Source organism: Colius striatus, chromosome Z, assembly GCF_028858725.1.
Source record: "Colius striatus isolate bColStr4 chromosome Z, bColStr4.1.hap1, whole genome shotgun sequence".
Lineage (NCBI taxonomy): Eukaryota > Metazoa > Chordata > Aves > Coliiformes > Coliidae > Colius > Colius striatus.
The window spans coordinates 42,405,983-42,430,022 of NC_084790.1; the positions used below are offsets into that span (position 1 = coordinate 42,405,983).

A 24,040-nucleotide genomic window follows, 5' to 3' on the forward strand; every position below is an offset into this window, starting at 1 on the left:
GACAGATCTCATGGGATGTGATTCTAGAAGACAGAAGTGCCAATGAGAGCTGTTCAATCTTCAAGCACCACTTCCTGCAAGTCCAGGATCAGCGTGTCCCAATGCGCAAGAAAGGAGGAAAAGGAGGTAGGAGGCCTCCATGGATGAGCAAGGATCTGCTGGGACAACTCAGGCAGAAAACAGCCATCTATGAGAGGTGGAAACAGGGGCTGGCTTCTTGGGAAGAGTATAGGAACATTGCCAGGGCATGCAGGGGTGCAACTAGGAAGGCTAGAGCTCTTCTACAATTAAATTTAGCCAGGGAAGTTAAGGACAGCAATAAGGCATTTTTCAAGTACATCAGCAGCAGAAGGATGGTGAGGGGAATGTGGGCCCGCTGCTAAACGCTGAGGGTGCCCTGGTGTCTGAGGATGTAGAGAAGGCCGAAGTACTGAATGCCTTCTTTGCTTCAGTCTTTATGGCCAAGGCCGGCCCTCAGGAAGCCCAGTTCTGCAAGGATAACAGGATGGCCAGGACAGCAGAGGACTTGCCCTGGGTGGAAGAGGTTAAAGACTTGTTGGCCAAGCTCATAAGTCAATGGGTCCTGATGGGATGCATCCTAGAGTGCTGAGGGAGCTGGCTGCTGTGATTGCTAAGCCTCTCTCCATCATTTTTGAAAAATCATGGAGGACAGGTGAGGTGCCTGAGGACTGGAAAAAGGCCAATGTCACTCCAGTCTTCAAAAAGGGCAAGAATGACCCAGGAAACTACAAGCTGGTCAACCTCACCTTCATCCCTGGCAAAGTGATGGAACAACTCATCCTGAATGTTATCACTGAATATATGACGGAAAAGATGGTTATCAGGGGGAGTCAACATGGGTTCACCAAGGGGAAATCCTGTTTGACTAACCTGATATCCTTCTATGAGTGCATAACCGGCTGGCTAGATGAGGGGAGAGAAGCGGATGTCATCTACTCTGACTTCAGCAAGGCTTTTGACACTGTCTCCCATAACATCCTCATCAGAAAGCTCAGGAAGTGTGGCTTGGATGAGTGGACAGTGAGGTGGATCAAGAGCTGGCTGAATGACAGTGCCCAGAGGGTGGTGATCAATGGCACAAAATCAAATTGGAGGCCTGTGGCCAGTGGAGTTCCACAGGAATGGGTTCTGAGGCCAGTCTTGTTCAACATCGTCATCAACGACCTGGATAAGGGGACAGAGTGTACCCTCAGCAAGTTGGCTGATGACACCAAAGTGGGAGGACTGGCTGATTCCCCAGAAGGCTGTGCTGCCATTCAGCGGGATCTCAACCGAGTTGAGAGTTGGGCAGAGAGGAACCTCATGAGGTTCAACAAGGACAAGTGCAGAGTCCTGCATCTGGGGAGGAACAATCCCATCCAGCAGTACAGGCTGGGGGTCCAACTGCTGAAAAGCAGCTCTGCAGAGAGAGACCTGGGAGTCCTGATTCATAATAAACTAAACATGAGCCAGCAATGTGCCCTCATGGCCAAGAAGGACAATGGCATCCTGGGATGCATCAAGAAGAGTGTGGCCAGCAGGTCGAGGGAGGTTCTTCTCCCCCTCTCCTCTGCCCTGGGGAGGCCTCATCTGGAGTCCTGTGTCCAGTTCTGGGCTCCGCAGCTCAAGAGGGACAGAGGACTTCTGAAGAGAGTCCAGCGCAGGGCCACCAAGATGATCAGGGGACTGGAACATCTTTCATATAAGGAAAGGCTGCGGGAACTGGGGCTGTTTAGTCTGGAGGAGATTGACGGGAGATCTTATTAACATTTATAAATATCTAAAGAGTGGGTGTCAGGAAGTTGGGACATCCCTTTTTTCTATAGTAGACAGTAACAGGACAAGGGGTAATGGGATGAAGCTGGAACACAAAAAGTTCCACTTAAACATAAGAAAAAACTATTTCATCATGAGAGTGACGGAGCAGTGGAACAGGCTGCCCAGAGGGGTTGTGGAGTCTCCTTCCTTGGAGGTCTTCAAGATCCATCTGGACATGTTCCTATGTTGGACTAGTTGGGGGGTTGGACTAGATGATCTCTTAAGGTCCCTTCCAACCCCTACCATTCTATGATTATATGATTCTATGAAGTTTCTGTGGCTGCTAAGAATAAATGTAGAAAGGACAGCTGAAGTATACATACACATGACTACAAAATATTGCTTATAGGTTATATTGTAAATATCTTCTTCTTAATATCTTCTCTAAAAGTGTTTGGTGTTCAGTGCAAATGATTACCAATATAAACATTAATCTTCCAAATGCTATTAAATTCCTAATTCCATAACTATCTTGCAGCACAATGTTCCACTAAAAACTACCAAAAAAACTGTACAACACTTAGAAAAGGAGGAAAAAAACCCTAAAAATTGAATTTCTCCCTGGGTTTTGAAAGAGGTAAGCCAGGAGTATCTGAATTAACACCTATACAAAATTTCCTTTTCCTCTTCAATATCACTATTCTAAGGAAAGAGTTCAAAATCCTACAATAGTCTAAGAAATCGGATAGTCAGAGAACTTTGAAAAGTGACAGCTTTTCTGGTTTTAAAGAAAGCTGGAGATATTTCATTTCCATAGCATTCTATGAGGAGAGATGGGAAAAGACCTGTCATGCTTCAGGTAAAAACAACAGTTAATTTATCTAACTGCAGCATTATCACATTTTTGGCATCCATTTTGGCTTTTTGCTAAAGAAAACAAAGGGCTAATAAGCTTTACCCAGCAACAGAAGTCCATTTTTCTGAACTGTAAAAGCTTTAAACTGTACTGTAAAAACATTTCACTTTTCCATTTGAATGTCAAGTTAACATCCTTGAAATATTTTGCTGAATTACGTACACAAACATACACACATCACCAAGGTTCTGGCCTTCACATGTAGTTACTTCATTCAGCATACATTCATGCTGCACTGGTCATTTACTTCAAATTCACTAAAACATTTCATTTTCCAGTGTGTACAGATTTCTCCTTTAGAACCCGGCTAATCTGTTCTCTTTTTAGTTGCAACATTCCCAATTTCTGGTTTCATTAACATTCTACATTGAACGGGTATGTGGGAAATCTCTTTGTGTACTGTTTAGACAACTAAATTGATTTATAGCTAAATTTGTTTACATGCCAAGACTATGTCAGACCATGTTTTTGTAATGCTAAATTCAACGCCATCTCCCAGAGCCCACTTCCTCTACCGAATCATAGCTTTCAAATAGTATGCTGACATTGTAACATGCCATAGTCTGTTCAATATCTTTGTACTTACTTATGCAGTATCTGATGAAAGATGAAAAGAGGATTCTACTATTAATCTTATGCCCAGAGTCCATCACTCAACAGATTAAACAATATTAAGCAAGACTTAAACATAATTCACAATAGCTAAAAGTACTTACATTATCCAGGGAACACTTACCCACCTTTTGCCGGCAACAGCTCAGCCTCTGGCAGGGGGGTTGGACTATATGATCATAGAATCATAGAATGGTAGGGGTTGGAAGAAATCTTTAGAGATCATCTAATCCAACCCCCCTGCAGAAGCAGGTTCACCTAGATCAGGTCGCATAGGAACATGTCCAGGCAGGTCTTGAAGACCTCCAAGGAAGGAGACTCCACAACCCCTCTGGGCAGCCTGTGCCACTGCTCCATCACCCTCACAGTGAAATAGTTTTTTCTTATGTTTAAGTGGAACTTTTTGTGTTCCAGCTTCATCCCATTACCCCTTGTCCTGTTGATAGCTGCTATAGAAAAAAGGGATGTCCCAACTTCCTGACACTCATCCTTTAGATATTCTTCCCCTTCTAACCCTTCAGAGTCTGTGATTCAGGACAAGGGAGGGAACTTTTACACCTATGTCCAAAAATTGCAGCTGTTTCTCACTGTCCTGATGTGGAAGAAAAAAGCTAGCAGCAACAGTTAAAAATAAGCAAACTAATCACTGATAATGTAAACTCCCAAACTTTGCAGAACTCTTCTCGCTTATTTTACACAAAACTACACACACTGTGAGTGGCAATCTCTTCTGAGTTTTAATAAGCACAGATTGCTCTGCAGCTGTAGTGTATCAAGCCATCAGTCAACATCTGTTTAGTACAGAAGCCTGTAATCTTCATGGAATAGCTCTGTAGAACGTGGGTTTTGTGACCAGTCATGCAGCACATAAAGTGAGCAGCAAGACAACTGAAGCAGACAGCACACCACAGTCAAATCAGCAATGCACAAGCATTAGCCAAAATAATGACCAGAGTTTAGGCAGAAACACAGATGATGTTCAGCTGAATAGTTTGTTTACAACAAGTACCATCATTGCTTCTGCTACTAATTTTTCAAAGTTCAACTATGTCATAGCTAAAAGATGGAAATGATCACCAAAGTATTCAATGCATTAACATGTATACCATGAATTTTATTCCAATATTACTATAAAACAGACCCTGAGACTTCAATTACACTGAATTACTTTAGCTACCAAATTAAAAAAAATGTTGCAAACTGAGGTTTGGTAATGTGACGGTATTATCAACACCCAAGTTCCACATTTAGGGCACAGGACAGGTAAATGATGCTGCCTAGTGGGCAAACCGCCTTGCAACACATGGGAAATGAAAGAAGCAACACATCCCAGACAGTCTGACCTCTGAAAAAAACATCTTCATTTCAGACCTACTCGTCAAGTTGACTCCAGTCATGTGAACTAGAGACCGTGCAAGCATCTAAGGATACTGAGACCACAGCCCACCATTCCCCATGGTCCTTCCAATGCTTCAGAATAGGCTACCATAAAATGAACCAATTGCTCAGCACAAGAATAAGCATCTTCACCAAATTCCACACATGACCAGCTAAACTGCTGACACACAAATTTTCTTTCCTCCCTCTTTTGCCTTAAAAAAAAAAAAACCCATAAGACTACTGTCATCATTAGATTTCATGGAAAATTTCTGAGGATAGATGTTATTAGCCTTTGAGAACCATAGCCATTAGTTTAGGTAAAGTTTTTATTCACTATAGACTGAAGAAAATAGAGCAAGAGTGCACATTTGAAAAGCTCTGAATAAGGGCTCAGAGAAACCTCAGAGAGGGGTATGAAAGGTACAATTTATATGGTAGAAAAAAGCTATTGGTAAATTCAAAATTAAGCATTATGCTGACTCTTCCCACTTTAAGCAGGAATAAAAGACTAGATAGGATCACTGTTGAGTCACTAATTTCACTTCCACAAGAACAGATATTCCATCCCAGATCTATGTGGTTATCTCAGACAAATCTCAAACATTCACTTTGTCATGTTCTCCCATCCTCTGCACACATCATGAACTGCAAGTCATCTCATGGGTCATCTCACAGTTCCCCACAGTAGGTTAAAGGTTGCCAGTACAAAAATTCCAAAGCCAGAAAACCCACATATTTCCAGAAAATAAAAAGGAGAAATTGCCAATATTTTGAGCTTGCTAACACCAGAACAAGTCTTTGAGGAACTTCTTTCTCAGTTAGGAAATGTAGTAGAAAAAAGCCCAGGTAATAACTAAAGAGCAAAGGAAAACTTTTAACAGCCAGTAGATTACAGAAGATCAAGCCTTACAACTCAGTGGTTAGACAAGCAATTTGGTTTAAAAGGAGGACTATAAAAAAAAAAAAAAGCAGGGGGGTGGGAACAGAAGGAATCCTCATAGAAACTGCTGCCAACATCTTGCAGACACTACGCTTGAGGGAGTAGGCATCAGGTTTGTAACAATAAAAAGAAAAAGAAACAAAAGAAGCCACCAGAGAAAAGGTGAAGGAAGGAAGACTGTACATTGCATGCTTGCACCTCTTGGGTCTCTGAATCCTCCTCAAAATTCCCTGTGTATACAAAACAGAGGAGTGGTAACGCAGAATGATTTTTATCCAAAGACAAAACAGCTTGAGTGTCACAAGAGACCTTCCATTTAGACACAGTTCAAGGAGTAGAAAACTAAAATATATTATGTCATCAAAGCAAGACACTGATTGAAACAAAAGCTTAGCCACGGACATGCAAAAATACAGTTAGCCAAGTATGGTATTGCCGTAATAATTATCTCAGATTTAACTGGGAAACGCAAATGGCTGAAAAAGAAACCTTTCAGAGAAAAGATAGTTGAGTTTACAAAATAAGAGAATATAAAGTTTATAGGAGGATACAAAAGAGTAAAAACATACAAAGCCTGTTGTGTGTGGTAACACCATTCAAAGTAAGACACAAATTAATACAAACTATTCCGCTGGCCAAAACCAAAACCAACCAACCAAAAAAAAAAAAAAACCAAAAAAACCCACCAAGCCAAAATTCACTCCCAGTGTGTTTTAAGTCTGAAGATATCCCAATGATTCAATACTAGCCTGTCTAAACAAGAGATAGTAACATAATACCAACAAGATTTACAAGTATTTCTTTTCTGCCTTGATACAAAGATATTTCCCAACTCCCCTATGTCCCGCCCTCGAGGCGGGACAGTGTTTCCAAGATAAAGTTTACGGGGGGTGGGGGAAATCAAAAAATCAAGCTTATAGCCAGAATTAGAAGTGCTTTCACATACTGTCACTGCCCTTTAATCTCTCTCTCTAGTAGCTTAAAAAAAGTATTGTTATGTAGAATGTGCATGTCAGCAACAGATTGGGTGTATGGAACAGCCCACAGAAAAGCTACTGAGTAAGCACACTTAAACAAAACAAACACAAATAGTTTTAAAGTGACAAAGTGGTATGTGTTACAATGTACAGGCATGGAATTTTGTGGGGAGAATGTTCAGTAGACTTACGTTCACCTGCAGAATAGGAATGCTATACAGTCAGAATCTATACGGTTGTTTTATTAACATGGTATGTTAATGTCTCAACTCCAGCACCTGATCACCTTCTCGCTCAAACACCCCAAATATTTTGCAAAGTTAAGAAATATCTTAATTTCTGATCACAAACAACACATTTCAAAACCATCAAATTTAAAAAAAAAAAGCCACATTAGTTAACAAACAAATTACAACACCTTGGAACACCTTGGAATTTTTCTTTTTATTTTTATTAATGGTATGAATTCATCTTAAGCATAGTCCGGAAACTAATGAAAGAACTATTTCTAAAAGGAAACTAGCTTTCTTAACATACAAAAAGCTGTGTGGGAGAAAACTCCACCAAAATAAGTTTGTATTGAATTATTATTTATATCTACATCCTGTTTAGTCATTTACGAAAAAAGTTTAGTTCATGTTTTGTAGACCCCTTTGTGTAAAACTTTAAAAAGGCTTCTGCTAAAAGAGGGAGGGCCCCAGTATGTATATCCTCCAATTCATACTGTGCAGCAACTCAGAACCTTCAACCTGGATTTCCCAAACAAAAATAAAGCTATCCTTATCATTTACTCACAAAAAAGTTGGGTTTACGCTTTAAACAAAGAAATATAGGAGGGACATTGAACTATAGAAAGAAAAAGAAGTGATTTATTGTTTATAGGTCTGTGTAACTTCATCAAGATATTTTGACTGAGACAAAACAAAGTTTTGCCAGAGAAGGCTATGTTCGGCAAGTGGTAGCTCTGCATCACTGTTTCTCTACACATTCCTAAGACGGAACATTTGAAAGAGGCAGCACTGGGCACAGAGGCTGCCTAAGGACCCTCTTCTGTCTTAATTACAGCAGCACCACAATGAAATATAATTGATGCTTGCTTGCACTTTGGACATTAACTTGAAGTGTCAGGTAACCTCCAGTTATGACTTTCATTCAGGTGTTCAGGTATTCTCTATGAAGGACAGTACACCCTCTCAAGCTATCTTGCAAAGATATTTCAGTACACACACACATGATCTCTCACAACTAGGTATTAGGTCTTTTAGAGCCTAAGCAAACTTAATTACTCAAGTTAGTCTTCAATAAAAATACACATTTTCCCATTACATGCACATTTCTGACAGCAGGTACAATTGGGCTCTTGGCAAAGACAAAATAGAGCAAGTTCAGTCTAAACAGACCAGAAGATGAAAAGCACAAGTGGAACCTTCTCATCCATAGAGGGTGGGCAAAGAAGACAACAGACAACATTGAAATAAATTAACCAGCACAGATATTAACAGGTTGTAGTGCAGATTTGCTTATATTTCCTGAAACTTGAGAACATAAAGTATTAAAGCTGACTACTTTTATTTCATACCACATTCTGAGAACCTTGGATAAGGAGCCAAAACAGACATTCATCAGATAAAAACTAGCACAGAACCTCTCTGGCCCCATAGATAATTGCTTTTCATTTAATTTATTAGTATTGTTGACTGAACAAGTAGGTCATACACTAAAATAATCCTGTACTTCACCACAAGAAATACAATTCTAAGTACAACCCACATACTACGTTTCTGTAAGCGAAGATCAAAACAAACTCTGTCAAGGCAGAAGGGAGAAAAAGAGAGTATCAGTTTAAAAAAACCCAAAAAAACAAAAAAACAAAAAAAAAAACCCAAAAAAAACCCAAAACAAACCACCAAGCCCAACCAAACCTCAAAACCAACAAACCCCAACTGTTAATTCCTCACTGCATGGAAAATGTTTCTTTAAACAATTTCAATGTCATGATAATGTAAAATATATTTCATTTTATTAAATCACTATTCTGAAGTACACATTCTGCTTATAGGGTTTTTGGATGTGTATGGCACCAAGTTCTAAGAATGTAACATTTTCTTTCACAATTACTTAAGTACTTCTAAGACAAAAATTTCACATATATATCATCTGAAATTATTAGCTAATAGTTTCAAGTGACACCACACAAAAACAGCTGATTCTTGCACACTTGGGCTTTATTTTAAATAGAGACGTCATTCAAAATTAAATATGATAATAGTAATATACAGTAGTAAATATAACATAATCTATCTCTGTTTTAATTCTACAGTACATGAACTAGCCCAAAACCAAATTATTGACCAAAGTTGTTCAAAAGAATGCCAACATAACAGTATTGTTTGGAGTTTTCATTCCTGTGATTTTCATGTTTCTAGAATTGGTTTTTCCCTATTTTGAGCATTTGTTCCACACATCCACCATGACAGAGTAGATGGTGAAGGGGGAAGTATTTTTTTCTTCTCCCTAAACAACTTGCTGCTTCTTCTCATTGCTCTTGAACTTCAATCCATTTCTGGTAGTTTGTATGGATCTGTTTTAAACAAGGGAATTAACACTACATTTCCTGCAAAACACAGCACTTAAACATTAACTCCACCAAGTAAAACAGTTTGGAACTTCTGCTCAGAGACTGAATACAAGCATTTCAAAGTTGGGAGATTCTAAAACCAGTTGCACAGTCTCTTTTCCCTTAAAACATATTGAAACAGTTGGATTTACCATAGTTCAGCATTTTTACACCAAAACCCACGTTCTTCGGTGAGTACTGCTCTTTGCCCCTTCAGCTCACAACTGCAATCCAGAATTGGTGAGTAAAATCAAGAAATTGTCCTAAAAAAAAATTACTAAACTTCTAATAGATTTTTAAACCTCTAACTCAAATCTAGTTGATAAGTAGGACCATAGTATTAAACTATAAACTAAGAGAAAACTTAGAACCTCACAACAATTTTGTAATCTAATGTTATGTTATAATAACATTAACTTCTGAAAAACAGCAAAACTATCTCAAGGTCAAGTACTATCTTAAGAATGTTCTGTATAACAAACGTAACATTTTTATTAGAAAACAACCTATATTTGCTTATACCCATGATATGTTACTGCAGATTCAGAATGTGCATATGACATCAACTTTATAGTTTCCAAGAAGACCAACAAAAAATGCTTGACATTTTAGGATTATGAAGCTATCTGTTTCACATATGTTAAAACACTCCATTTTATTCACTTGTTTATCTGACAACCTTTTTGACTGCAACTCCTCAACTTTATTAGATAACAACATTGTGCTACTAAAAGCTGAAGCTAAGAATAATTTGGAATGTTGAGAGTGATCTAATTCAGCTTATCCTTCAAAATACACATCTATCTGTTCTTCCAGAAAAAATTGTCTCTTGAAAACATTCATGATTTGACAATATTTTTTTGCATTCTGGTAGTGATATATCTTTCCAGGTTCACATTCTGTGGTAACTGAAGGCATCTGAATATTTAAAATAGGCATTATACTTCATTTATTACACAAATGTAAGACAGGTAGGATACAGAATTCATTAAGAATTATGTTACTAAACTAATATAAACAATTTAACATTTATTTTCAACTGGAATATGGATTTCCAAAAGCTATAAGAAACTTCTTAAGCAAATGCCTTTTGGATAAACTCCAAAAAAAGGGATAGAAGAGAAACTTTCTAGATTGCAGATTAGACTTAACAGAAATTTGTAAATAGCAGTAAGTACAAAAGTGGACACCTTAATCAGTTTTAAATCTGTTTACTCTTTCAAATGCAGTAAGGTAATAAATCATTTAATTCATTGTATAGGAGGCAAGAAACATCTGAACAAACACCAATCATTTAGATTAACACCTTAATCACCATAACCATAATAATGCTTATGCATCGGGAAAGAAAGAAAAGAGCAAAGAAAAAACACTGAATCTGTCTCTTCACCTGCTCTTCTAGGAACATCCAAGTACAGTTAACGTTTTTTCTGTTGTCTAATAAAAATAAAGTACTAACATTGGTGAAGTTTATCTTCTAAGAGTCTTTCCAGGTTTCCTAGACAAAAGAGAGCCTACCCCATAAATGATCAACAAGAAGTTAATTTAGTATGTTCAGTGTGAAAATAATAAGCTGTTTCTGACCTCTGATTTATTGCAGTAGATAAGGCAAAAGAACAGAAGGGAGTTACACAGCAGCACTTCTGAACTGTAATCTGAGGCACAAATAACTCCTCAGTCTGATTCTAACTTTGATGTTCTGCACAGAATGACTCATCTATTAATTTACAGAAAACTGAAAAAGTATGTGACAATCAATTTTCAAAAAAACAAAGGAACAGACTTTTCTCCCTGTTTGCCATATATAAAACAAAGAAGAGCTTAAACTGTAGCAAGAGAGACTAACAGGAGATTTAGGTTAGATCTTAAAAAAAAACCCCACATGTAGAAGAGTACGGCTACTCAAGCTCAGCAAGAGCTTGCCAGGAGAGAATATGGAATATTTGCTGAGTTTTTTTATAGAACCAGTCCAGTCATAGGTGGCTTGGCCACAGCTCATCCTGCTTCTAAGCCAGACATGAATTAGACAGCTCTCACTCCTTTCAGCCCTATTTTTTATTATACTGTCCTGGAAACATGGAAAACAGAATCACTTGAGCATCAAGGCAAGCTCTGTGCCATGAATACTGCATCAACAACACATTAATCTATTAATTTTTCTATCTAGAAAGTCCTGCTTTTAAAAAGAGGCATTTCAACCTTGACAAACCCAATAGACACTCAGAAGACCTTTGCAGAAGGCCTTCTTTGGTATACCAAATAACTGTTGCAAAGCTCCATTAAGAACTAAAGTTTGTTCTTCAAATAAGGAATCTGTTTTCAGTATGAAACGCAGACATAACCATCAGAAATTAACTGAAGTCAGTTTAAGAGCTAAGCAATACAGCAGTGCCCAGTGTAAACAGTAACACAAGGACCTGTAACAGTTCAATGTACTGAGCATATAATATAATAAAAAAAATCGTATACAACTTTTATGAACAAATAAAAGTTTTGGCACCACATTTGCCATGCACGCTCTCTTTTCAGTCCTCCACTGAATACTTATCTTCTATTAAGAGCAGAAGACCTTCCTTGCAGCAGTTGTTATGGTATGTAGATAATATATGGTCTGAAATATAGCAAGATTTTTTTAACAAAAATGTTCCAGCAATGAAGGCAACCAGGAATCAAAATCAGACGATTCTGAACCCTGGCCACATACAATATCACAGTTAACATCTATAGAATGTTTACTTAATTGGAAGCAAATGCTAAGAGGAAAAAATATCAGCTTACATGGTGCACCTATCTCAACTAAAGAAACATTGAAAAGAAAGCTTGAAAGAGGTCAGAAACAGGACAAAGTAGTGAGAAAATGAAACCAACTGGCATTCCTTGCAATATTTTTTAAGAATTAGAGCAAATTACTACTACCTTACTTCCGGAATTAAGAGCTTCCTACACTACAAAAATTTTAAAGGGGAAAACCCCTAACTCACACAAAACAAGCCACAAACAAAGCCTGAATTTTCTCAGTCATATGCAATCACAGTCTATCTTTTCTAATTATATTCTAATTTAAACTGTAAAAAGAGTAGAAGGCTAATGTCAGAATTCAAATGCCCAGTCATCAGTCACACAAGGCATCATGACTGTTAACCACAAGGTTCTCTCTAGAATTTGCTGTGAAAGACAGTAAATTGTTTGCATTTTACACCTCAGTTACCCTACTGAGTTAGAAAAAAAAAAAAAAGAAGAAGAAAGAACGAGGAAAGAACGAGGAAAGAACGAGGAAAGAACGAGGAAAGAACGAGGAAAGAACGAGGAAAGAACGAGGAAAGAACGAGGAAAGAACGAGGAAAGAACGAGGAAAGAACGAGGAAAGAACGAGGAAAGAACGAGGAAAGAACGAGGAAAGAACGAGGAAAGAACGAGGAAAGAACGAGGAAAGAACGAGGAAAGAACGAGGAAAGAACGAGGAAAGAACGAGGAAAGAACGAGGAAAGAACAAAGAGAAAAGCTAATTAGTTAATGTCGCATTAGGAAGTTTGAAAGTTGAACCACTAGCTGCAAAATCAGGGAATACAGGCAGACAGAATAATAAAACAATAATGAAGAAGAGTTCCACAGAAATCTCAAAATACTTTCAGATTTTGTGCTTACTAGGAGTTTTATTGCTATTCTCCATCTGAAGCTTATTTACTATCCACTAGACTATTATTAAAGGGTGATAACTTATATAAGATTAATTTACATTACTTTACAGGCTCAGCAGAACAAACATCTAAAACCTCAGTTTCTTTTATTGTGGTTTTCTTGCTCATTATCCAATAGTCCTAGAGCCTCTGACTTCCACTGGCTCAGCTTAGCTCATTCCCCAGAAACTTTTTTTTTAATATACACTCTGACCTTCTTGTTCATGGGATATTTGGATTTACAACTCCCTTTCATGATCCCCATGTTATTCTTGTCTGTAGGGCTGAGGCCCAGTATTTGAGGTTCTGAGGCTACTGCAGCCTTTGCTTTTTTATCTGGATATGTCAAGACTGTATTTCTATACTTGATTCCTTTCAGACTTACCTTCCTGTTTTCAAAGTCAGGTGAGATGTTACAGTGAAAATCATTTTAGAACCCTTAAAACCAAGAGATACCTCCATCTAATATTTCACAACATGACCCAACTTGCCTTTGTAAACCCTTTTAGATTCACTCTCTTCCACAGCCAATAAATTCAAGGAGAGAAACAGCAACACGCAATTCTTATAAAGAGCAAGGTAGAAGCATCTGAAACACAAACCTTGATGTTAATAATCAAAACTCCATCAAGTTTTACTCTACAGGCTTGTTTCGCTTTCCCTTCATCATTCCAGGATCTTTTGTCTATACGTATTCAATTGCACAACAAATACCACCCCGTTTTACATGTGTAGACAAAAAGTGCACATAGCACAAAACTGTCATGGTTTCCACACACACTGCTGTGTTTGATACACTATCTGCCTGCAGTCTGTCGCAGCAGAGATTACACTAGGAATTGAACAGATCTCTGTCAGGCCTCTAGTATGACTCTATAGAGAAGCATTATGACTTAAGAGTATATAATCCAGAAAAATGCACTGGAATGTCTTCCATGTAATTCAAGATGACAACAAAATGAAGTAAGCAGATTGTCAAGAGAACACTAACACAACACAGGTATGGCTGCGAAACAAAAACTCCCAATTGGAATTGCATGCAATTTTAGGACCAGGGAACAAATATTCATCTTCCATAAGTCAACATGTATGCTATCTGACTACACTACAGCATTAACAGTGACTAAAAAAGCCATTCTCAATGTAACTTGAGGGAAAGAGATTCTAGCATGCAATTTACCTCAAGATGTTTCATCTGCACGCATACCTTTCTACCACGACCACTCACCCCAACAAACAACTGGAGGAGTTAAAACACTGTGTGCTAAAACTGGAAAAAAATTAATAAACACTAAGAAGCAACTCTGAGGTAAAAGGAAAGAGCGTTGTACACCAAAAAATACATTAATTTTGTCGGCAGCCAGAACTGAGAAAGCCAGAGCGATGTACTATCAGGTGAAGAAAACAAATGCGACACTTCAGGGACCACTGAACAGGATGAGAGTGTATAAAAACAAAATCATGAATAACTGAACTGTGGGATGAAAGAGAAGAGAGTGACAAATATCACATTGAGGTCAAACCAAAGAAACCTAAACATGAAAAACCACATCATCTAGCTGATGTTCAGGAGTTTGGGGGAGGCAAGGAGGGAGTCACATATTTCCCAAACCAGGTAATTGACACACTGCCACAAAACAGTCAGAGACTAAAAGTATTTAGCTTTAACTTTCTGCTAGCTAGAACTGCTGCAAATAAAATCACCTCTGTGCAGCCTTGCAGCTCTTCTGCCTTGTCTATTTGTCTCAAATAGGGCATACAGATATATTTCATACAATTTGGACTGAGGAAGGCCTGTGCATTGCACTACATGTTTCTCTTCAACACAAAAGCATATGGAATGCATACAGGAGTACTGCTTCTCAAAGCGCACAAATATAATAAAAAATGTAGGTCATGTTCTGGCCTGAGATGCCACATTTAGTAAAATAACCGCACAACAAATTATTTGTGTTCTTGTGCTTTTAAATAGAAGATCAAAAGGGTTGAGTGAAACAAAGTGGGTCTAAGTGATTTAACTAATAGTATTAAACACAGCTAAGAAATTCAAGTTGCAAGTGTGGGAAGCCTTGGAATAAATGGAGTCATACAAGAGATCTACTCACATTCACACAGGCAATTGTGACAATATCAGAAAAAGTATTTTAAAGTCATTGTTACAATATGTTATGTCACATTTTTAAGTAATCTCTACTTTCCAGTACACAAGACATCCTTAACATTACTTCTCACATCTTACCAATTCCTGAAAGTCTATTGGTCAGAACAGCATTTGAGATACTAACACACTTTAATTACTTAAAAGCTACCTTTTGAAATATAAGTATGCATATTTATGCAAATTTATACCAGTGGAACTATTGTATAAAGTTAGAGGCTATTAAACACTGTTGTTTTCTATTCTTCGACAATATAATACCCAGCAATATATACCCATTAAAAATTCAGTGCAATTTTGTACAATATAAATCCTTGCCATTAAAAAAATGAAGTGGCAGTCTTCAAAGGTCTTCACATTACAGAATATAAATAGGTATAAGATTTCTGTGAAATATAATCAAACTGATAAAAATTTAAACATTGCAACAGAAGGCTGATCTAAAAAGGGCTATTTATTTTAGAAGGACCTAAAAGATGGTGCAGAGCAGCTATCCCGAAAATATTTATGGCTTTAATTACTTATGGACACAATCTCAAAGCATTTTGAAGACAGCAGAATATAATTATAAAGCAGGTGTAGCAGCAAGAAATTCAGCAGATCATTTAAAAAAATAACTTTGACACCTGCGCATCTTCAACTTTATGGTGAGGAGAAACATTAAAAACATCGAGGAAAGATATATAATAATGGACAAAATTAGAAGGGTCTTTTAAAAAAAAAAACCTAACTCATACATTTTGAAGCATTTGATGCACTTAATTTTTTTTTTTTTTAACTACCCAGTTGTGTGATAACTTCCCTTAAAAGACATCTATGCTTGAAGAAATGCAGGATGTCTTCCAAAAACTGAGTTGAACAGTTTATAGTAGTAATCATAATAGTTATATGTCATCAATGTCCTCAGGATATAGTGCAAGCATATTCGTAGGGAAAAGTAATTTTTTATCAGTCTAAGGAAAAGAGACAAGCTTTTGAGTTCACATCAAAACAAGTCTAAGACCTGAAGAACAGACTGATCCACTTCTGTGTAACGTGACATCTTGTGAAAAAGGTAATTATCCTGCAAGAAATACGCTTTCTAATACACTATTGTTGTCCAGCTGCTGTTAAAGGCAAGTACAGATCAACTAGCAAAAACCTAAAAACCATTACTCAAAAGCAACACCACTTTTTGGAAGAGTGTGAGTAATGAGAATGGTAAATCATAGAATGGTAGGGTTGGAAGGGACCTTTAGAGATTATCTAGTCCAACTCTCCTGCAGAAGCAGAGTCACCTAGATAAAATCGCATTCCAGGAGGATTTTACACACACACAGACACACACAGACACACACAGACACACACAGACACACACAGACACACACAGACAGAGAGCACTGCATATAACTTCACAATTTATTTATAAATCTTAACAGACTCCAGGAATCCTTGCAAATTTACTTACTTTCTTGCAAACCTCATGGTCATACACAGAACTAACCTCTGGACTACAAAATGTTAAAGAAAAATTCCACTTTCACTGAAGAGTCATTTCTAGTGTTTTTGCCCACTCAATAATGCAAGTGATAAGAGTTAATCGCTGGAGTCCACAGTCTCAGCGCAGCTCAGACTTCAAGCATGTGATATTTTTCATAGGAGACTGTCAGAATTTTTAATACTTTTGTTTTGCAATGTACTTGCAATTTATATTTAAAATCTATTATTCATTTTTTAAAAAATATTTGGTATTTTTGTAATTAAAGAGATTACTTTGCAAACTGTGTGAAAAGACAATGCTCAGCAGAGGCCATCAGGAAAAGTCCATGATTACACAATCACCCCCGGCATGACTTGAGCCCACAGGAATAATTTATCTTTCATGTGGACCAGACACTGAAGGCAGAACATAAAATTTTTCCAGTACATTACACAATAGTGTTCTGGAAAGACAGCAACATTGAAGATCAGGAAACCTATTTTTCAAAGGGAAAATGCAAACCAGTGTTTAATGTACAGGATAACTAACTACATAGCTTTGATAAATACAAACTGAGTGGCAAGGTGTCTGAACAGAAATAATTGCAACTTGTAATGAGGACCTGGACTTTTTTGCTAGTCTTCTCTGAAGTTAATGGTCTGTGGAACAACATTGCTGGTTTCTAGAGCAGCAAGAGGCCACAGACAGCAGAAACTAGTCAGAAGGAACACAATTAGAGTTCACAATATCCCTAGCTCAGGACAAAGCTCTATTGCAGCCTGCACATTTGTCAAACAGACATGTCATTCTGAAAAAAAAATAACAGGCTCATTTGGCAAATCATACCTCTTCCAGTGAAATCAATTACTAGCTCTAGAGGTTGTCAAAGGGCTTTAAGCACAGCATGTACAAGTTAATAGCTCAGGGAAGTAATGCTGTCACAGCAGCATTGGTTGAACTACGGTGGTGAGCCCTTTGAGTAGTTAACTTGAGTTCTGGCACAAGGAGAGGCTGCTCAGCAGTTCAAGTACAATTTACTTTAACCAGTGAACTCTGTGGAGTGAAAGGGTAGAGAAATGTATTCTGATCTTCACATGTCTTTACTTCTCATTTTTGAAAACAAAAACAAAAAGTCACAATTTTTTCTTTATTTCAGAAAAGTAGAAGGTAAAGTCTCACAGATCCTAGAAAAAAAAATACACAGTATACTTAACATTGATGTGCACAGAACAGCACATGCAGCAGAGTATTCTGCCCCTCTTTCTCCTGCTTCGGTTGGTAGCAACACACACAACCAGCATGGTTCAAGCAGCCCAACTACAGATTTGCAACAAAAAAAAGCAGACATATTCCCATCAAATGCAGGTCATTGACAAGACTCTGGTGATAGCAAGCACCCTTTACACAAAGCTGGAAGTGAAAATATTTATACTTTTCCTTTCCAGCAATCTACCCACAGAATATCAACCATGACTGTCAATGGAATTGTCTACGTTTCCCAAAGGGTAGCACATAAAAGGACTTTTTCCTGCTGCCCTTTTGTGCTTTTGTTTTTCTGCTCATGTCAAGGACATGACATGGGAAAGGGAGGAGTAGACAGGATATGCTATATGCACTCTGGTATTACTTTAACTTCACAGTTTTCAATGTGAAATGAAGCATATTTGCATCATTTACCACACTTACAATATATAAACTACAGTAAGCACAGCTGTATAAATGCATCATTTATTTCCACATCTCACTGTGCAAATTAAAGACAAGAGGCTACTAATACAAAAATATCCTTTAATCATGATTTTCAGGAAGAAGATGCTAAAAATTGATGCAATACTGCTAGACTGTATCACTTTTGCTATATACAGCATCTAAGAAGCAGAAAGCTCTGAGGACTTTTCATTACCCTTCCTGTTTTGTTTTTAAATGTTTTCTAATTATTTATCTATTGGTGCCATATTTTGCAATCAAGAAAAACTGTTACTTTCTCATTTCGTCAGAAGGAAAAATGATCCTTTCCAGTATTTTTTTCTAACGCATAGTAAAGGATCACGCTCCCTTAATTCGTATACATTTAACTTTTAAGCCACTATAGAGGCTTCTGTCCTTATGCAAAACAACAAGCATTAGGAAAATTACTTTTTTGCTTATTCCTGGAATCCCATTTAGGGAATGGACACAGGAATTAATGCCTTATTATCCTTGTTCAAATAAGCTTACTACTATATTAACACAGTTGAGAAGAAAAAAGTCTCAAAGTCTGGTACAGAGTATCAGAGAACTTCCCAGGGTATGATACAGTTTTCTGTAGTGGAGTCCTAAACACTTACAAAGGGGGCAAATGTGCCATCATAAAAATGTCATAAAAGACAACAAATTTTGAATTGTTTTTCCTCTGAAGCTCATGTGAGCTTTTATTAGGATTTTTATTTGTTTAAGAAAATTAAATCAGAAACAGAAGGAAGTTAATAGTAATACGATGATAAGCTTTGGAACAAGCTGTCATATGTATACGGCTTACAGTCTCCACAGATTTATCTTCTTGTTCCCACACTTCCAACTGGCACATCTGCCTCAAATCCTAGTATGGTGGAAGAAGTAGAAACATGCATCTGAAAAGACTGTTACTTCTGCCAGAAGGTACTAGCTGAGCAAAACACACAGAGGAAGTAGAGTTCTATTTCAGTTGGTTGGTTGATTGGGCTTTTTTAATCACAAAAGTTTTTCATTTTAGAGAATGGTAACACTTTCATTTTAGGATACACATTTTCAGCTTCACATCCTTATAAATATTTGCAATAGTTTTTCTATTAACCACCTCTGGTATTCTACTTCCCTCTTCAACAGTATACACTTCTAAGTAATCTCACCTGGTTTAATCCCCCAAAATGGGCATCACAACTGTTTTTAAACTCTTGCTTTTCCTAGCTCAAGACAGTGAAGACTTAGTCATGGTAGCTGAAGGAGGTACAGGCTCTTTTGCCATGGAAAACTATATAAACCTTTCTTCTATCTCACAATCTGCACAGGCCTGAAAAACAGGAAGCCTATTTAATGGAGCAGTACAGCTGAAGTACTGGCTGCTCAGCAGTGTTACTGATAAGCAGCTTGATAATAGACTAACAATTGATATATCTGTAGTCCAAAGGACTAAGAGCCTTTGCAAGATACTTGAGCACTGTACAACGACGACATGCAGAACAGGAAGTGTCCAACCAATGGAGTACAAACTGAACACATGGTGCTGGTAAGAACTGGCATTTGAGAGACTGATTAGCTTTTGGATAAAAATCAGTTAATTAACAAAAAAACTCTATTAAATCTACAAAACAGAATGCAGTATTAAGTACACAATGCAAGGCATAATTAATTAAATGGGAAATACAGAGTTCTGTGTTTTGCTTCTTGACCTACTTGCCAGCTGCCAAACTGCTCACATACCTGAGCAACAAATTCAGTGACTGGGTTACATGATTGAACACGAGCAGGACACAGGGTAAAGGGAGCAGAGGGAGGAACTATCACTGTGTTTTCACAAAGCTCTCGCTTGAGTAGGCCCTTCCCTTCATTCCAATACCAAGGCTGTCCAAACCCACTCTTTAGTCAGACCACCTGAAACTCACCTTTCCACAACAATAAATATTCTCATCAACTAATAATTTCCTACAGGAAACTACCTTAGCCTTCAAATGCACTTTATATGGGACACATATCCTTTCTGTACACTGTGGCCACAACAATGCTTCTCTGGATGATCTGCAGCCTGCTAATTATCATCCTCACCTTTTTCCCCCCTCAAGTACCAGTGGTCAATGAAATCAGTTCATCTCAACAGTCTCATAAATGAAGCTACCACTTTCTATTTTGTGATTTAAAACATCTGATGAAATTAAATATTATGCTGCCTAAAGGGTCATAATGGGGTTACCAGTTATACAAGTATCGCTACAACTGCAGCTACCACAACTTAGTAGTAGACTGCAGTATACATACCACACTTACCTATTTAAAACTAAAACAGAACCTCTTATTGTCAGAGTGTGTATTTTGATATTTATTATACCTGCTTATACCCCATTCTGCAATACATACACATTTATACTTATAAACACATATTTGTACTTGTAAATGCTCTCAAATTAATTTGGACCGTTTACTATAGCGTTCTAAAGAGCTAGCAGATGGTTTGCATACCTTGCAGCCATTAAAATCTTACACTGTAACTCTCTCTGATCCTTCAAGATAAGCATACTCCTATCACATGTGAATTCAGAAAGAGAAATTCTTCTTAAGGAACTTAAATAACATTCAAATATATGCCTTTGACTTTAGATGTTTTTTCCATAAGGATTTTGTCCACATTGCCCAAATCTGTTATTTTCTACCATTTGGGAAATAGCATTTTAGATGTTGAAAACAGAATGTAGGCAAATGTAATGGGAAAAAAACCTCAAGCAGATCTTAAAGCCCTACCTGGAACCAAAATAAAATCAAGTCCTCAAGTAAGACTCGCTGGTGGTACACAGTCCTCATCATAGTTGTTCAGAAGTCATCTATGCTTTTGACTGTACAGCCCAATAAAATAGGAATTGGTATGTGCCAGGCTTTCTCACAAAAAGTATAAACAGTAAGCACAGCACTCTCACTCCAAAAAGCTCCAGGATTTGAAGCACAGTTTGAGCAACAGTGTCTTATGCACTATTTAGGCAGAGCTTACAATTAACTTCTATGAAACATCCATTCATCTAACTGTTCTCATCATTAATTGGAACAACTGGGAGCAGAAAAATAACTAAATTCAGCATATTTGGAACATATGTTTGAGATATACCCTGTATTTTTTTAATGTAACTTAATTAAGGTTTGTAAAATTTAACTTAACAGCACTGAGAAAACATTACCGCACTCCAGACAAAGCTTTCAATACTATGAGCATTTAGCTAACGTGTTTTAATATATTACTTTACTCAGACATCATGGGTATTTAACAGCAAATGCATACAAACTCTTCAGCAATTGCATTAGGCTAGAATGCTCAGCAACTGATACACACAAATTCTACATTTTCTTACACTTTAGGAAATTGGCTTAATTCTTCTTTACCTTTTTAATGAATGTGAAGAACACTTTTTCTGTCCTGGCATTAATAAATCTTTGACAGGACAAAACCATGTTGTAATTTATGTAAACTAATACGGTAGATCCCTTCTGCTAACTGGAGTACTTAATTCTGATCCCAAAAAATTCTTTTCACTCAAATGGCATTAACAGTAACAAAAATTTAGAACATTGCCTTACCGTGTAAATGCCAATTCTACAAACAGCAAATGACAGCTGGATACATTCAGACATAGTCTAAAGAAATTAAAACAAAAACATTACCAAGAGTGCTATTTATTAAGTATTAGTTTTCTTCCCATTTCTCCCCACTCCCTGAAAGAAACATCGTAGGGTGTATTACTTTATCTTTCTTCTGAAAGCTGTATTAAACATGTAGAGAAAAAAATGCCATATAAATCAGATTACACAAATACTTAGTACCTCTCATACAAAAGCAGCTGCCAAGACCATTATACTTACTAATTCAGTAATTTTACTGTAGGCCTCAAATTACCTAAGGCTCCCCAAAATGCCTGTACTCAACATTAATATTTTTGCATGCAGCTTTTAGTTCCATTTATTTTTACCTATTATGGTTTAAAAACAACCTGCAAGAGGCATTTTAATAGAGTAATGTGCTTTTTGGCTTATTAATGGATTGTATAGAGCTTCCACGTTTAAATACTATAGTTCTTCTCTCCATGTAATCTCCATTCAAATTCTCTTTCTCTGCATATCACAATAATGCATATAATTTAAGAGTCTCACATTTCTGAAGTCATACTCCTTTAGTGTTCTGGAATTTTTACACTCAAAATAGAACTCTTTACTATCTAAAGTATTTTATTTAGTCTGCTCTTACTGTTGTGAATAGTTATATTAAAAGTTTTTACCCTCAACTTCCAACCTGTTGTGATGTCTTCTGCAGTCATCCAGAGAGGCTGAGGATGGACTATGAATTTCCAACAAAATAGACAAAAAATACCTTCTTTAAATTGCATATAGAAGCTAGAAAATAAATGCAATTCCCCACATCAAAATAAAACATGGTTTAAGTTTGCAATTTTTTATACAACACAATAAACAGGTACAATAAACCAGGCTTACAATGACTTACTCACAAGAGTAATTGAGGAATTACTTTAAGTTTGAGAAGTCACTGTAGGCAAAAATTAAAGCGCTCAAGTGGAACATTTTTACTATATACAATAAGTTCACATATTATCTGCAGGTAGTTTAAGGTGTTGAAGGTGAAGTATTGGAGGCTACAGACTTCAAACACTATCAGTGAAAACTAAATTTTAAATTTTTTTAGCCCTGTCTTCTAACTTTCCCCCACCAAAAAAACTCCCTTGAACTGAAACCCATTTAATTAGAATTTATTTTAAAAAATGAAAGAACAGCTCTTATGAACTGTGCAATAAAACAACGTGTAGTAACACTTTTCTTTTGGTGTAACTATTAAATTTAAATTTTATGTGAACAGTATTTCAGTGAACTCTCTGAAAGTCAACAAGCACAGCAAAAAAAACTGAAAGAAACCCTTATCAGTGTTGTTTGATCTTTTTTTCCTATTGGAAGCAATTTAGAATATTACTACTTACAAGGAAACACTGTTTCAGAACACCTTTTAAATGTTCTGAGATTCTCATGGGAAAAAAAAAAAGACTCAGAAAAACAGGAACAGAAATTACTTTGAGAAATCCTACATTATATAAAGTGGTGGTGTGGGGTTATAAGCCATACCCTTGCTGACAGTATTTACAGATCTTGTTCCAAAGGTTCCAGGGATGGATGACTACCCCAACCGATCTAGTCTAATGCTTCATTGCCTTCCTTACTAGAAAGCTTCCTAATGTTTAACTTCAGTCTGCTGCAATTTAAGCCCATACTTAAACACTGAGTGATGCATACAGTTATTTGTATTTTCAGTATTCTGACAGATTTTATGTCAAATGTCAATAACATCATATACTAAGTAGAATAGAATTCATGTTGCAAGGGAAGTAAACTGCAGCAGCAGCAAGCCATTACAGCTTCTCAGTGTATATAGTTTGCTCCTATTCCAGACAAGCATAGCACTAGTTCTCCTTTTTAAACTTTTGTTCAACACTTGCAGGCTATGTATTCAGGGGAGAACTAGCTTAGTTCCCCAGCATGATCCTGTGGACCATTGCTTCAGTAGAATAAAGCAAGCTACATTTGTTTTACCTCACTCATCTGTTGCTGGGTTTGCTATTTTGTTTTGAAATGAACAATCTCTTCCAAGGCATTAATCTAAAATTATCTCACATACAGTACGAGTGAATGTTTCCCCTATGCATTTCCCAATGACATATTAAGCTAATCCTTCCCCAAGGCTCCAAGATAATGCTTATAATCCACAGTCTATAGTGTTAAAAAGCTTATTAATCCAATGCTGTTATTAGTTTCTCTCTTCTATTCACCC

The 24,040-nt window shown here is 37.0% G+C and overlaps 1 protein-coding gene across 4 annotated transcripts in view; it reads right to left on the reverse strand.

The window, feature by feature from the left end:
- Positions 1–24,040, reverse strand: part of ARL15 (ADP ribosylation factor like GTPase 15) — a 226,547-nt gene that overhangs the window by 190,339 nt on the left and 12,168 nt on the right. For 3 of the 4 annotated variants that reach the window (XR_009820879.1, XM_062018553.1, XM_062018556.1), the window contains exon 2: positions 21,790–21,846. The exons of the other annotated variant lie outside the window; for it this stretch is intronic. Coding sequence is in view for 2 of the 3 variants with exons in the window: in XM_062018553.1 (XP_061874537.1) it covers positions 21,790–21,846 (57 nt within the window). In the remaining variant the exon portion in view is untranslated. The remainder of the gene's footprint in view (positions 1–21,789; positions 21,847–24,040) is intronic. 4 annotated transcript variants of the gene reach the window in all.